This window comes from Macaca nemestrina, chromosome X, assembly GCF_043159975.1.
Source record: "Macaca nemestrina isolate mMacNem1 chromosome X, mMacNem.hap1, whole genome shotgun sequence".
NCBI classification, from domain to species: Eukaryota; Metazoa; Chordata; class Mammalia; order Primates; family Cercopithecidae; genus Macaca; species Macaca nemestrina.
Window position 1 is genome coordinate 31,015,777 of NC_092145.1, and position 16,539 is coordinate 31,032,315.

The window sequence follows — 16,539 nt, forward strand, 5'->3', positions numbered from 1 at the left end:
ATTTCAATTTTGGTGAATCTGACAATTATGTGTCTTGGAGTTGCTCTTCTTGAGGAGTATCTTTGTGGCGTTCTCTGTATTTCCTGAATTTGAATGTTGGCCTGCCTTACTAGGTTGGGGTAATTCTCCTGGACGATATCCTGCAGAGTGTTTTCCAACTTGGTTCCATTTTCCCCATCACTTTCAGGCACACCAATCAGACGTAGATTTGGTCTTTTCCCATAATCCCATACTTCTTGGAGGCTTTGTTCATTTCTTTTTACTCTTTTTCCTCCACACTTCTTTTCTCGCTTCATTTCATTCATTTGATCTTCAATCGCTGATACTCTTTCTTCCAGTTTATCGAGCCAGTTACTGAAGCTTGTGCATTTGTCACATAGTTCTCATGTTACGGTTTTCATCTCTATCAGTTCTTTTCAGGTCTTCTCTGCATTGATTATTCTAGTTATCCATTCATCCATTCTTTTTTCAAGGTTTTTAGTTTCTTTGCACTGGTTACATAGTTCCTCCTTTAGCTCTGAGATGTTTGATTGACTGAAGCCTTCTTCTCTCAACTCATCAAAGTCATTCTCCGTCCAGCTTTGTTCCATTGCTGGCGATGAGCTGCGTTCCTTTGGAGAGGGAGATGCGCTCTGATTTTTTGAATTTCCAGCTTTTCTGCACTGCTTTTTCCCCATCTTTATGGTTTTATCTGCCTTTGGTCTTTGATGATGGTGACATACTGATGGGGTTTGGTGTGGGTGTCCTTTCTGTTTGTTAGTTTTCCTTCTAACAGTCAGGACCCTCAGCTGTAGGTCTGTTGGAGTTTGCTTGAGGTCCATTCCAGACCCTGTTTGCCTGGGTATCAGCAGTGGAGGCTGCAGAAGATAGAATATTGCTGAACAGCGAGTGTTGCTGTCTGATTCTCACACTGGAAGCTTCGTCTCAGGAGTGTACCCCACTTGTGAGGTGTGAGGTGTCAGTCTTCACCTTGTGGGGGATGTCTCCCAGTTAGGTTACTCAGGGGTCAGGGACCCACTTGAGCAGGCAGTCTGTCCGTTCTCAGATCTCAAACTCCATGCTGGGAGATCCACTGCTCTCTTCAAAGCTATCAGACAGGGGCATTTACCTCTGCCGAGGCTTCTGTTGCTTTTTGTTTATCTATGCCCTGTCCCCAGAGGGAGTCTACAGAGGCAGGCCAGCCTCCTTGAGCTGCAGTGGGTTCCACCCAATTCGAGCTTCCTGGTGGCTTTGTTTACCCACTTAAGCCTCAGCAATGGTGGGCGCCCCTCCCCCAGCCTCGCTGCCACCTTGCAGTTAGATCTCAGACCGCTGTGCTAGCAATAAGGGAGGCTCCGTGGGCATGGGACCCTCTGGGCCAGGTGTGGGATATAATCTCCTGGTGTGCCGTTTGCTAAGACCCTTGGTAAAGCGCAGTATTAGGGTGGGAGTTACCCGATTTTCCAGGTGTTGTCTGTCTCATTTTCCCTTGGCTAGGAAAAGGGATTCCCTTCCCCCTTGTGTTTCCCAGGTGAGATGATGCCTCGCCCTGCTTCAGCTCTCACTGGTTTGGCTGCACCACCTGACCAGCACCGATTGTCCGGCACTACCCAATGAGATGAACCTGGTACCTCAGTTGAAAATGCAGAAATCACCGATCTTCTGTGTCACTCACGCTGGGAGCTGGAGGCTGGAGCTGTTCCTATTCAGCCATCTTGGGCATGCCCCAGCTATCCATTTTTTTAGAGTTGGTTACAGGTGCTTTGTTGTTGTTGTTGTTGTTGTTGTTTTTCCTTTGGTGGTGTCATGTTTCCCTGATTATTCTTGATCCTTGTGGCTTTGGCACCTTCTCCAATCATTAAAGACTGGCTTCACCAGGAAAAGCTCTTCGCCTGTCAGCTTGTCCAGGGATTCTGTGTGGGCCAGCAGGGAAGGTCTCTGGGTTGGCTTTGCTGAAATCCTTGGGCTGGTAAGCCTGGGGCATGGGTCAGTAATGACATCCTGGTTCCTGGGTCAGTAATGATGGTTGAGCCTGGAGCTTGGGTTTACCAGTGCCAGACTGGTGCCTGGGGCCATGGAAGATGGCCTGGCCCTAGGGTAGGCCTAAACCCTTGGGCCATGAAGAATGAATGCAGCTTAGGGCTATAAGGGCTATCCTTGTGCTATGATGGATTTGGATCTTGGGTTGGCAGTGGCTGTACTAAAGGTCAGATCCATGGGAACCAGCCTGATACTGGGGTGGGAGCCTGAGTCCATTGGAGCTAGCCTAAAGCCTGGAGCCACAGGGACCAGCCATGTTTAGTGGGTATCCTGGGGCTTCGGTCTATGTGGACCAGCCTGGAGTCTCAGGCCTTGAGGCCTTGCCTATCACTAGGGTAGGCCTGTAAGCTTGGTCACTGGGTGCCAGCCTGGCACCAGGGTTCCCTGGGGTGGACATGGTACTGGGTTCTACAGTGAAGTTAGGTGTTCACTTCACTCTCTTCTCCCACATGGAAGGTATTTCTCTCCACACTGTGCTGTGTAAGCCTGGGAGAGTAGTATTGCAGGTAATGCAAAACTATTCTTCTTACCCTCTTCAATGCATCTTTTTTTTTTCTGTGCTCCACTGTAATCTCTCACCTGAATTCCTTAGCACTTGTGAAGGAATCTTTCAGCCTGAATGATTGTTCAAATTGTTGTTTCCGTGAGGGGGCAAGCACTGGAAAAGCCTATTCTGCCATATTGTTGACATCACTTCTCTAACTTGCATTTTAAAATTACTGCTATGTTTGAATATTTTAAGTTGTCTCTGTTAATTTGCATTTCTTTTTTGTGAATTGCCTATTGATGTCTTTTGTCCATGTTTCTATTGAAAGGTACAGCTGATATTTACTGATTTATAAGAAATTTTGTATATTAAATATTTTAACATAAACTGCATATTTTAACATTGTTTAAAATCCAAAATTACAATTTCAAACCATACAAAAATAATGAAACTAAAATACTCCCATATTATTTTCCCACATCTATTGATATCATGGTAAAGCATTTCAGGAAACATTAAGAAAAAATTTTGACTCATTTTCAGGGGTGATATGAAATTGAGTTAACTTCCCACTGCCTACCTTTTCTTTAAAGAGAAACTTGCATCTTTTTCAAAAATAGTGAACAAAGTTTAGGACAACAAAGTGATCCATTTTGACAAAAATGCTAAGAAGATTGAAGTAAACAAGAGAAAAGATTGTAGAACCAATAGAAAATATATAGGGTATATTTTACTTCAGTTACATGTGACCCAGTAATTCAATAAAATTTAAGTGTCATTATAAAAAGATTATTTTGCTGATGTACATGAATTTTGAATTGGAGGATTTTTAGAGAGTTCCCATTTCTCTCTTATGTACTTACCTGAGATTGATGGAAAAAAAAATAGTTTGAATAATCAGGCTATAACAAATAGTGGAATTTTTCTCTATGCAAAAGTAACTGGTTGGAATTAAAACTTAACCTATAACATTGGCCTAATTAGCCCAATATTCCAGTCAAATTACTTCAGTACTAAATGTCATTGAAAAGAAGAAATGGATTACGTATTATCTTGGCCTTAAGTAAGACTGAATCAGTGTGTTTGGGTGAAACAAGACTGAGGTAGAAACACAGGATCCTAGTGTCAGCTCTCTGTGTCCTAGGTGCAAAGCATTTCCTTTCTTTAGGTGTTATTTTCCTCTTTTGTAATGAGGAGATTGAGGCAAATGGCTTGTGTGTTATGTTCTTTCCAAAATATCCTTTTAATTGTAGAACACTTTTAGACTTACAGAAAAGTTGCAAAGATAGTACAGAGAATTACCATATACTCATTTAGTTTCTCCTATTTTTTGTCTTAGATAGTACAAAAGGGTGTCATAGTTTTTCCTATTGTCAATGTCCTATATCACCATGGCACATTTGTCACAACTGGGAAATGAACATCAATAATTACTGTTAACTGCATTTGACACTTCATTTGGATGTCACCATTCTTTTCCAGGATCCAATTCAAAATAGGATATTACATTGTGTCATGTTTTCCTATCTTCCTATGGTCTGTAACAGTTTTCTGACCTAGATGACATTGACAATTTTGAGTAGCGCTGGCCAGGTTGTCTTTTAATGTCCTTCAATTTGGGTTTTGCTGATGTCATTCTTATGTTTAAACTGGCAGTATGCTTTTGGAGAGGAAGACCACAGAGGTGCCATTACCATCACATCATATCAGGTGTCCGTGCCATCATGTACGTGCTATCATTGATGATTACCCAGCTGAGGTAGTGTTTTCTAGGCTTCTTCACTTTAAATTTACTGGCCCCCTCCTTTCCAAATTATACTGGGTTACTCTGTGGTCTTTTTGAGCTCTAACATACCATGATTTTATTATGTTGCAGATAGATTCCCTTATTTGGGCAGATCAATTTGATAGAGTAGAATCCATCACACAGGATTGCATACTTGTTCTAGGTAACTCAGCTGAAAGTTTTCTTGGGACCAATTTCATACTATATAGCTATGTGAGAATTATCAGTTATGATTCATAAAATGAGACTCTAACTGCTTTATGCTAACCTTTATGAAAGTGTACTCTACTAAGAAATGACGATACCTTTTAAAATCTTAGGGATAATTTCTGGAATCTTTTTACCAAGAAAACCCAAAACATACAACTTCCAGGTCCCCAGTGCCCTGATGATAGAGTAAAGGAAATTAAAGAAATTTGCAGCTTTGAAGGATGTTGATGGGGATGGGAAGATAAATGAATGTCTGTTGTATATTAAGTCAAGGATTTGGAATCAGGAAATTAGGTGAGGTTTTTGTTTTAACTCTACAGCTGTGTGAAGATGGCAGCTGAAGTTCTCTCAAAGGCCTGAGTCCCTCTATATTACTCTCTCCAGAGAAACACAACTACACAATCGTCTCCTAGGGCAGGAAAGTAGAGAATTCAATGAAACAATGACTTTCTGCCTTTTTCCACTTCCAGGATGGTTTTGTAAAGGGATCAATTAACCAGGCTTAATAATGATTGCTAACCTTTATTGGGCATTTAGTATGTGCCAGGCATTTTTTTCTAGGTACTTTATATATACTGACTCATTTAGTCTTCCCAACAACCTTATGGAGATGTTGTTATTGTGCACATTTTATGGAGAGGATACTGAGAAGCAGAGATTAACTTACCCAAGATTATTAAACACACTAGTTAGTAGCAGTTGAGATTTGAACCAAGAAACCTTGGCTCCAGAGTCCCTGCTCTTTATTATAATGCATGACAACTGCCTCCCTTTATACTGAGTGAAATCCCCAACAGGGCCAGTTCTTTTTGCAACCAAACAATAAGTGTTGTATCCTCAGCAACTAGGACAATGTCTAATACATAGGAACCAGTCAACAAATAATTACTGCATGAAAGAAGACTTGAGGATCCAGATCATGAATCAACCCCATTTTAATAATATATTGATGACTCTTTCAGAAGAACACTATCATGGTGTCACCTCAGAAAACCCCCGAACAAACTGGGTCATTATAATCACCACTTCATTCTCTCTACCTCCTCATCTGTTCACATCTTATAAGACAGATAAGAAGGTTTCATAGTTTTTCACCACTCATCGTTTTCCATCTTCTCTATCACATCTTGTCTTCCCAGCCTTTTATAAGCCCTGCTCCTTAACATTAACTGTGAATAATAAGTTAGTAACAGGGTTTTTAAAATTTCAATATCTAAAAGTTTGCAGAAGGACACATACCACATATTTATGGCTATGATTACATGATGCTAACTCAGAAAAGTGAGTTTCAAAGTATCAGCTACCAGAGGTTGTGGATATAAATCAATGAATACATTTCCATTTTAAACATTTAAATATATACAAGTCAAATGGGTAAGAGGCAGAGAGAGCTGTGTATGTCTATTTCTTACTCTCTATAGTCACAAGTTGTATTTGTACCTTTTTAAAATAACCTGGTTACTATTGCCAATAAGTACTCAAACCAGGAAAGAGAATAGGAGAATATTTAGGAACCTAAGAAACTCCCATCATCAATAATGAAGTGATTGGCAGTGATTTGGACCATAGAGAAAGGGAGAATTAGTTAAGCAGAAAATGAAGTAAAATAGAAAAGAAAAATAAAATTTTAAAGAAGAATTAAAAGTACTGATTCCTGTCTAAATTTACATTTTTGCTACATTATTCATTAAACTGTTTTTTAAATTTATCCCATCATTATGCTGCTTATTCTTCCTGACTCTACAAAGCCAATAATAATACAAAAATAAATAAGATTTGAGTTATGGAGAGCACTTATTGGTGCTGTGAGTTGAGATGAAACCACTAAATAATTGTACCCGTCTGATAAGGAATACACAGATGGGCCTGTTATGCAACTGCAAATGGAGATCATATATTAAACCTGTGATAAGGTACCTAACTAGACATGTTATTTATAAATATTGCTGTAGTCTTGGAATGGAAAATATAAAATACACAGTAAATGAAAGTTTTAAGATAATATAATATAGAACTGGGATATTAAAATGATTTATTACTCTGATAGGATCTTTTCCAACCTGAGTATTGGATAAAACTAGGACCATACTAAGGAAAAAAAAAAAGCATGCTGCAATAGAGAATAATTCATTTCATTTAGGAAAGGAAAAGTAGGGATTCAAACATGTGGAGCAACAAGAAAGGTGTCCTCATTGCCTCTGTTATACTATCTCAATCTTTTCTTAATTGGCATTTAGTTTTAATGTTTCATCATGGCAGACTTGCAAAATGCATTTTGTAAAACAGTTCAAGTTAAAATGCCTTTTCTTTTTTTTCTTTTAATTAGTGAAGTTCTTTCTTCCAAAGGGAATTCTACCTATATATGACACAACTGCTTTTTGGACTTTCAAAAATGTTTGAAAGAGACCTCAAAACCATATTGACTACATTTAAATTGCTTTGAGAAGAAACATTTAAGTATGTTTTATTTATGTTCATGATGTAGTGCAAGCACAGATAATATTTTTAGTATAAAATGTATATGTATAGCCCTAGGAAAAAAGAGAAAAGTTGAACAAAACTGCTGAGGCAATAGTAGATACCATAAATAAACACGCATTACTTCTTTTATTTAGTTCTTGAAAAATGCTTCTCTGAAAACTAATAGTTTTCAGTCCTGCAAGTAATATGGCTATTATCAGGATAAAACTCCGATCTGAAGGTAATTTATCAAAGGGTTATAGTTCACTCATATGCCAATTTGATGTTTAATGTAATAAAAATGGGATTTATTTTAAGATGGAAAGATAACCTGGTTTCTGTAATGTTGGCAGTCACTGCATTTAATTCAAGTAGCATTTATTTTTGCAGTGATATTCCTTATTGCAGAAGCATCTAGTCTCACATCATGGCCACTGAAGTATCGGTCTGGTGAAATTGCTTCCCACGGGAGTTAAGTTGAAAGCCTGAAGTCATCAGGGGTCACCATCTGGGTAATGTACTTCGTATATTTTTCAGGAAGGGAACTGTCCAACATACAAGCAGATCTGTAGCTTTGACAAGCCTTGGAAGTAAAGTACAAAAGCTGTAGCATTCCCTAGCCTAAAGGAACATGAAGGGAACTAGTAGGGGGAGACTGCTGACAAAAAGGGAAAACAAAGTATCTTGGAAAATATTATATGCTTTTGTCTTGGCATGCTGTGAAGTAGGACATGATCCATAGTGGTCAGGACTTTATTTGTAACATAGATTTCAAATTTTCTAAATAGGTTTATTTAGTGGATTTAGAAAATAATACCCCAAAATTATTGCAACAAATAAATATAACACCCCTAGCTGAGTATGTATGCATTTTAAGGTGCAAGATGAATTCCTTGAAAGCAAAGTTACATTTGCCTTAGAAGTCTTATAATTTCAAGGTTAACTTGTATATTTATTATCAAAGCCCTATTTATTGTTAAGTGTATTCAAAAATTACCTGTAAGAGAGTGGACACAAAACCCCAAAAGATACATAATAACATGAAAAAGGGTCCTGTCTCCTGACAGTAGCACTATAAATATATTTCAATAAATTTAAATACCTAAAAGGAATTCTTCCCAACACCCAAATTTTCCTTATTCAGATATTTTGAAGATAATTTGTTAAGCCACTGGATTTCAAACTATTTTCTTTGGATCTTTTGTTTATTTTTATTTTTTGGAGGCGGAGTCTCACTCTGTCGCCCAGACTGGAGTGCAGTGGCGGATCTCAGCTCACTGCAAGCTCCGCCTCCCGGGTTTACACTATTCTCCTGCCTCAGCCTCCCGAGTAGCTGGGACTACAGGCGCCTGCCACCTCGCTCGGCTAGTTTTTTGTATTTTTAGTAGAGACGGGGTTTCACCGTGTTAGCCAGGATGGTCTCGATCTCCTGACCTCGTGATCCGCCCGTCTCGGCCTCCCAAAGTGCTGGGATTACAGGCTTGAGCCACCGTGCCCGGCCTCTTTGGATCTTTTGGACAGCCAATCCCTTTCAATCAAATTCTGTTTTATCTGTTTTATGTATTTGGAAACTGTTCATATTTAATTGCTGAATGGTTCTGCTGTTTTGAACTGTTTTGAAAAGCCCAATTTTAGACAGAAAACAGCAATAAAAGAGATAGAATAAAACAATGAAACTATTCGTTGAGCTTAACAAAGGTTTGTTGAGGACCTGGTATTTTAAAATTATATAATAATGCATGAATGCATTATCATTGTAAAAGATTCTAACAATACTATGAAAATGTCAAAGTATCTTCTTGGTTTTCACAGCTCCCTACTCTAAACATCAATAGTTTGGAATTCGTTTTTCGGTCTCTTCGCATTTTAAATACATATGTTCTACTTAAACTAGATCATAGAATATGCATTGTTCTACAACATTTTTCATAAAATCTTAGAGCTTGTTTCATGTCAGTACATACAGATCATCCAGTGATGTGCTGATAAATGTTTAACAAGTTCTCTGGCCCAAAAAGCCTTGATCTGCCACATTTGCTAATTCCCAGGATGTAAATACACCCGCCATGGTCAATTTCAACTGCCAATGTAAAGTCATTGGAGGTGGAATTGGGAAGAGACGTGCACAGTTGGCTTTTGTAAACCAGTATAAGCCAGCTCCAGCATATCACTGAATCAGTCCTTTTTCTCTCTCTTTTTGGCTTTTTATTTGAAATAATTTTAGACTTACAGAAAAGTTACAAATATAGCACAGAATCACTGTATTCCTGTCACTGAGCTTCTCCCAATATTAGCATCTTGCACAAACATAGTACAATTACTAAAACTAAGACATTAACATTGGTATGAGGTTATTAACTAAACTTAGAGTTTAATTCAGAGTTCTCCAGTTTTCCACAGTCTTTTCTGTTACAAGATTCTTTCTAGATCCACATATTGTATTTAGTCATCCTGTCTCCTTAGTTTCCTTCAATCTGATAATTTCTCAGTATCAGTCCTTTTAATTCTTACAAAGGATTTCATAGTACGGGTGTACCACTCTTCCATAGATTGGTTGTTCTAATTTTTAACTGCATTAATAAAGTCAATATATTAACAATGCAATAGTGAATTTCCTTGCACATGCCCCTTTATGCCCCACATGCGATTATTTCTTCAGTACAGACTCTTAGAAGTAGAATTCCTTGGTCAAGGAATATTCTCAATTTAAATTGTGATAGATATCAACATTGCCTTCCAAAGCCACTTTACCACTTTACACTCCTATCAGCAATGAAGAGTACTTCCTGACTACCAATAACAGAGTTAGGTACCAGGAACAGAAAAATGCAGAGGGCATTGTTCCTGCCTTTGGAGTGCTTAATAATGATGAGACAGTCATGTAAACAGATGTCTTTAATATAGTATGGTAGATTCTATGACAGGGTGCTAAAAGAGAACCATATCTCTTTGTGAAATGTTGTAGGTAGTCCAAGATCATCACTGCTCAGCAGAAATACATTGTGAACCATATATGTAACTTAAAGTTTTATAGTAGCCATATTAAAAAAGTAAGAAGAAACAGGTGATATCAATTTAAATACATATTTTATTTAACCTGATATATCAAAAATATTTTCATTTCAATGTGTAATTAATATAAAAATATTAATGTGATCTTTTATATTTTTTCTTTTATACGAAGTCTTCGACTCTGACTAGCCACATTTCAAGTGTGCAATAGACACATGTGATGAGTGGCTACCATATTGAATAGCATAGACCTAAGTCATTCAGCATGTATTTCCCACATTTACTTCTGATGCATTCCTGTGGGTTTGTTTGTTTTTTTATTTTAGTCAATGATTGCCTTTTGAAAGAAAGTGGGATGGGATGGGAAAGGATTATTGATTACAAATGTTAATAGAGACCACCAGTCTTGTTTATGAGAAACAAAGTCCAACATTCTAACAGTATGCAGAGAGAAAACAGAGATTTGGAGGTTTCTACAGAAATGCGTAAGTTAAGAAGAGCTTCTGTACATGGAGTCAGCCTGCCTTGGGTTCCAAGGTACTTGATTGAATTTGGAATTGAGGACAGCCAAGACAATCCATTCATTACCTGAACTTTGTAACGAATTTATAATTTTAGAACATGGCTCTTTGCAATTGGATAGAACAAGAAGGAGAATAATAATAAAATGTACAGGGCTCAGCACCAGGGAACATTTGCTAAAAGAGCATTAAGGACTGCCATTTTTAATCTGCTGAAAATACATCATTCCTGGAATATTTGAATAGACATAAACATTCTATCCAACCACTGAGTTTCAGTGAAATGCAAATAACAGGATGGGTACTCCCTCAGAGATCTGGGTAGCATCCATCTCCATTCATTGAGTGTGTGTGTGTGTGTATATATATATATATATGATATATGTGTATGTGTGTGTTATATGTCTTATGTCTTAGGGAACAGTAAATTTGACCTTACTTACAGTCAAGACTACTTATATTACATCTACTTTAACCAGCAGTGCTCATTTGAAGGTGTATATTCTGGTATGTGAGATTTTAGGTTTATTACTTTCTAATTCTTATTTGTTGGTGACCAGTTTGCAAAGTTGGCTAGCGTACTGAGGTAACAAGATTATGGGTCTGGTACTTATGTGTATGAGTGTTCCTACCACTCTTTGCCGTTCTGACTGAGCTCACACTGGGCTCCTTAGTATTTCTCACACACTTCATGTAAGACTTCAGGGCTTTCTATAAATTCTATTTTGTCTTCCCCTAGATATTCACAATGGCTTCACTTCCTTATAATCTTTGCTCAAATGTTACCTCCTCCAAGAGGGCTTCTCTGACCACCCTTACCTATTGTTACCTTCATAGCACTTATAACTACCCAATGTTACCTAGTTTATTTGCTGTTTTTTGTTTTTTGGTTTGTTTCCATAACAGTTATATTCTATCTTATATTTTATATCATGTATTTTTTCTTTGCCTGTCTTAACCCACTACCCTCTCATATAAGTTCTGGGAGGGTAGAGATTTTCTTATGTTGTTTGCTGTTGTAAACTCAGAAAAAAAAAACAAAACAAAACAAAAAAAACACAGTGCCTTGTATAGAGTAGGCACTCAAAAAAAGTATTTGTTGAATCAACGTGTGAATATGACTTAATATTGCCCTGTTTGTTCATTACTAATTTTGCCCTTATTCTAGCCAATTGGCTCATAATGTCTATTCTTGGGTTTGGGGGACTCACCTAAACAGTGTGGCTCTAAACACATGGCATAAATCTGGATGGGAATCCGCTAGAAACTGAGGAAGCTGTCTTTATACTGTATCTAAAGCTGACATTCAGCCAGTGTGTACTGGTTAGACTGTATTAGTTGTTTATATCTGATAGCCATTTTGGTTGGCCAGTACCTATGTTTGGATGAAATAAAAGGCCAGTAGCCTTGCCATGATACTTGTCTGTGGTCTGTAGCAAATAATTAACTTTCATCATATATTCACACAAATATATATTACAAACAGCTTGTTCCCTGGGAAAGATATAGCAAGTTCGAAAAATTACCAAGCTTCACTGCTCTCAAAGAGTGTTCTACTAAATGTGCCCATACCTCTTTATGTGTCTTGATTGAATGGAAGCAGTCCATTTCATTTGATGGTGAAAAATTAATCCTTGCCTTATATATTTTGAAGTGAATCTCACCACGTGCATTTTCTCACATTTTCAAGTGCCCCAGGAAACTGGCTCAACTTAAAGCATATAAAATAACCCCCTTAGTCTTCTAAATGAAAACTACTATGCCTTTTGTTATATATGGTCCATCTAATTTCACAAAAGTAATTGAACTAAGGGAATGAAACACATTTTCAATATAGCTCCTACTATCCATCATATTCAAATTATTTGGGAGGCAGAGTAGACCAAATTTTCTGTAAAACCGAAAAATACCTCTAATTGGAACAGGTGTGTTAAACCAAACTTAGAGTCCATTGGCAAGGAAATCTCAAGGATGTCACTAATATAGCTTTATTAATGTGCCATACCATACCTTACTCAGAACCACTATCCTTTGAGTTAAAATTATTTCCAATAATTGCAAGAGAAATTCCTCAGGCAGCACTGGCCTTAATCCAAAGAAAAGGGTAGAAACCAATTAAATGCTTAAAAGTTTTAAGGATAAATTAGGAAGCAGGTGTTAGAAATCTCTTTAGCTGCAACTAAAAGTGGATGAATGATTTTTAAATAGGCTATCCTTCTCTGTTCTCAGTCACTAACTCAAATATGAGCGTTACACATACTAATTAGCCCCTTTCAGTTCACCTAGGAACACAAAGAGAAATATAAAATGGCTTATGAGCAGATTCACTTTTTTTTTTTTTTTTTTTTTGCCTTTTGGTAGGATTTGGTTGATGTTGAAAAATGCAATGAGAAAACAAACAAGAGGTTTCTCCAGCTTTTTGCCCTAGGCACTGTTTTCTCCTAACATTCTCTCCCTTCAGTGACTTCATTCACTCTCACAACTTCAACTGTTGTCTCTGTGCATATATGACTTTTCAGTCTTTTTCTAGCTCTAATATCCTCCAGAACTTCAAACCTCCTATCGTTAGCATTCACTATCTGGAGGGCCCATCATTCCCAGAAACTCAACAGCCCCAAAGACTGAATTCATTGCATTCCTTGCATCTTCTCATCCGGTCTCAAGCCACATATTCAAATAGTCATCAATCAACAAAACAGAAATCCAGCACCAACTATTTGTAGCAAGTGGTAGGCTAATAAAGAATTCTCTAACTCTATTAATGGTTCCACCGTTGTTTCAGTTAGGCTCAAAACCTTAACCATTTTGGATTCCTCCCTCCTTTCCCTCACTTTTTTCTATGCCCTCCCTCAGCACACCTATACACATGTATGAATGTGTATACAAACACACACGTACACACACACACACACACAAAGAGAGAGCGAGAGAGAGAGAGAGAGAGAGAGAGAGAGGAGAGAGGACCTGTTGCCAAATCCTGAAACGCAATTTATGCAATTTCTCCTTAAGAAATCTTCTTTGCATTCCCACTGCAAATAATTGAGACACTCCTGTGACACTACTCTAATTGGAGCACTAATTACTTATTTCCTAGATTATTGCAATGCCATCCCAATTGACTTATTTGCCAAATCTTTAGGTCTCCGATTCATTCTCCATACTACTACTGGATTTATCTTTCTGCAAAGGATGTTTTTTATTATATCAGTTATTTGCCTAAAAACCTTCAGTGCTCCCCACTATCAAATTAATCCTCCAAAAATTCTGATCATATCACTCAGCCTCTCAAAAAATAGAAATGCCTTTCTGTTGCCTAATAAGTTGAATCTAAATGTATAAGTGTGCCACTCAGTGTCCTCTACAATATGGCTCCAATCTTCCTTTCTGGCCTTAACTTCCACTAGCACCAGCACATAGCTAAGCTCCAGTGAACCCCAGCAACTTCTTTTGCCTCAGATACATCATGTACTTTACAAAGTCATACTTTATTCAGCCCTGTCCCTTCTCCCCACCAATTGTTGTCACCTGTCAAAGCCCTACACATCCTTCAAAGTCTGTATCTACTCCCACTTCCTTCAAAAATTATTCTTGATCATCCCAACCTATTTTAATCTACTGTTCCTTTAAACCATTTCTTTTAAAGCAAAAGCTTCCTTTTTCCCAGATAGCAAATGTTACACATGTACATTGTAAAAAATATGGAAAACACAGAAATCATAAAGAAAAAAATAAAAATTCTCTGTAAGTTTCCCATGCTGTTAACATGTCGCTATATATTCTTCCAAACCTTTTTTCTCTGGACATGAACATGTGCACACATACACAAACACACACACTTCAAATCACACTATTTATAATGTTTAATACCCTAATATTTTTCATTTGATACCTTATGGATATTTCCCATACCATTGCATGGTCTTCTGCAACATGATTTTTAGCAGCCACATACTCTTGTATTATTTACTATCTCATTGGTTATTTGATTAATCTCTTGATGAATATTTAGATTGATTATAACTTTCTAATATTATTTTCAGATGTTACAATAGACAGCATTGTACTTTGGCAACGTTCAGTTAATTCACAGAAATTAAATTGTTAGCTCTGTCATGCGCGTCCGTGTGAAGAGACCACCAAACGGGCTTTGTGTGAGCAATAAAGCTTTTTAATCACCTGGGTGCAGGCGGGCTGAGTCCGAAAAGAGAGTCAGCAAAGGGAGATAAGGGTGGGGCCATTTTATAGGACTTGGGTAGGTAAAGGAAAATTACAGTCAAAAGGGGGTTGTTCTCTGGAGGGCAGGAGTGGGGGTCACAAGGTGCTCAGTGGGGGAGCTTTTTGAGCCAGGATGAGTCAGGAAAAGGACTTGCACAAGGTAATGTCATCACTTAAGGCAAGGACCGGCAATTTTCACTTCTTTTGTGATGGAATGTCATCAGTTAAGGCGGGGCAGGGCATTTTCACTTCTTTTGTGATTCTTCAGTTACTTCAGGCCATCTGGGCGTGTATGTGCAAGTCACAGGGGATGCGGTAGCTTGGCTTGGGCTCAGAGGCCTGACAAGCTCAAAGGGTAAATCAGATTTTCAGTTCATTTGATAAATGGTGCCACATTGCCCTCCAAAAAAGGTCACTGTATTTTTATACCCTCCTCAGGAGTGTATGAGAGTGCCCATCTTCCTGCACAGTGACCAACACTGGGTACTTTTAAATCTTCTGATAGCAGTTTAAACCTGTCTTATATCAATCATTCTGCATAATATTATTTTATCCTGGTATTACTACCAAATCCCACCCTAATAAGCATCTACATTTTAACAGCTGCAGCAACTATCATAGGGCTTTATGCATACTAGGCATTCAGGAAATATTTGCTGAAATGAATTGAATTAAAACCATAGAGAAGGTCTTCCATGTTCTCATGATAGTCTGTCCACCATTACTCTGTAACAGTTTCCATATGGAAACTAGTGTTACATGACTAAGGGAAATGGAAAACGAAAGGGTCACAGCAGTGAGAAGCTAAGTCTAATTGTACTACAGTTGATTCCAATTTCTAATCCTATCATTGGGATAGCTTTAGCCTCAAAATGTTAACAACAGCTACTATAACAACTGGTAATACTTATGTGTGTCGTAGCATGCAAGTAGCTACATGTATGATGTATAGGTATAAACTCCCAGTTGCTTGGCCTAACTAAAAGAAAACTGTTCGTAACATTTTTAGGTGCAAAGGGATACCTGGCTTGGAGATCTTCTCAGTGAGTCTGGAATAAATTAATGTATGGCTTGTTCTCTTGCAGCAGTACATTTGTTCGGCCTGACTTGGCAGTTGCAACCAGTTGAAGGAGAGCTGTATGCAAATGGAGTTAGCAAAGGGAACAGGGGGACCGAGTCCATGGACACTACTTACTCTCCAATTGGAGGAAAAGTTTCTGATAAATCAGAGAAAAAAGGTACAGTGATGAAAATGATTGATTGATTGTTGATTACTTTTCTTCTAATTTGGTCATTAGGACCGTAGCTGGGATGGTTTCACTTCACATTAAATTTTATGATCACTTGAAAGAAGTCCTCTACGTGGACAGAATAAATGCGTGTAAATATCTTGTGAAAGCAAAATTTCCCTGTCTCTAGTGCCTTGAGTATAAACCAATTAAACTTTTCAAATATGTTGGCAATTTTGAAAATAGATAAATATTTACAGAATGGAGACTTCAATACAATGGAAATTGCATTTCGCATATAACTACCCTGAAGCAACATGGGATTTTGATTAAGTTCTCTGTGTCCAAGCCCAGCATTTATATATAACATTTTACAAAGGGTATATGGAAATTTCTTCTATTTGTAATATGAAAAAGCTTTTTCTGCTTAATGTAAAGGTGAATGCTTATGTCAAAGTTGGATAACATGATTTTTTTCTAGTTCGGGGACATGAATTCTTCCTAGTTGGGAGAAAGGAAAAAAATCACTTTGAGTCCTGAACTTTTAAGTTTAACCAATGTGAGCTTGAACTACCTGACTTATTTATAATAAATGTCACA

At 37.7% G+C, this 16,539-nt stretch overlaps 1 protein-coding gene across 5 annotated transcripts in view; it reads left to right on the top strand.

The window, feature by feature from the left end:
- Positions 1-16,539, top strand: part of LOC105468440 (teneurin transmembrane protein 1) — an 839,487-nt gene that overhangs the window by 537,383 nt on the left and 285,565 nt on the right. For all 5 annotated transcript variants that reach the window (XM_071089007.1, XM_071089006.1, XM_024788669.2 and 2 more), the window contains one exon: positions 15,796-15,948. In XM_071089007.1, coding sequence (XP_070945108.1) covers positions 15,796-15,948 — 153 coding nt within the window. The remainder of the gene's footprint in view (positions 1-15,795; positions 15,949-16,539) is intronic.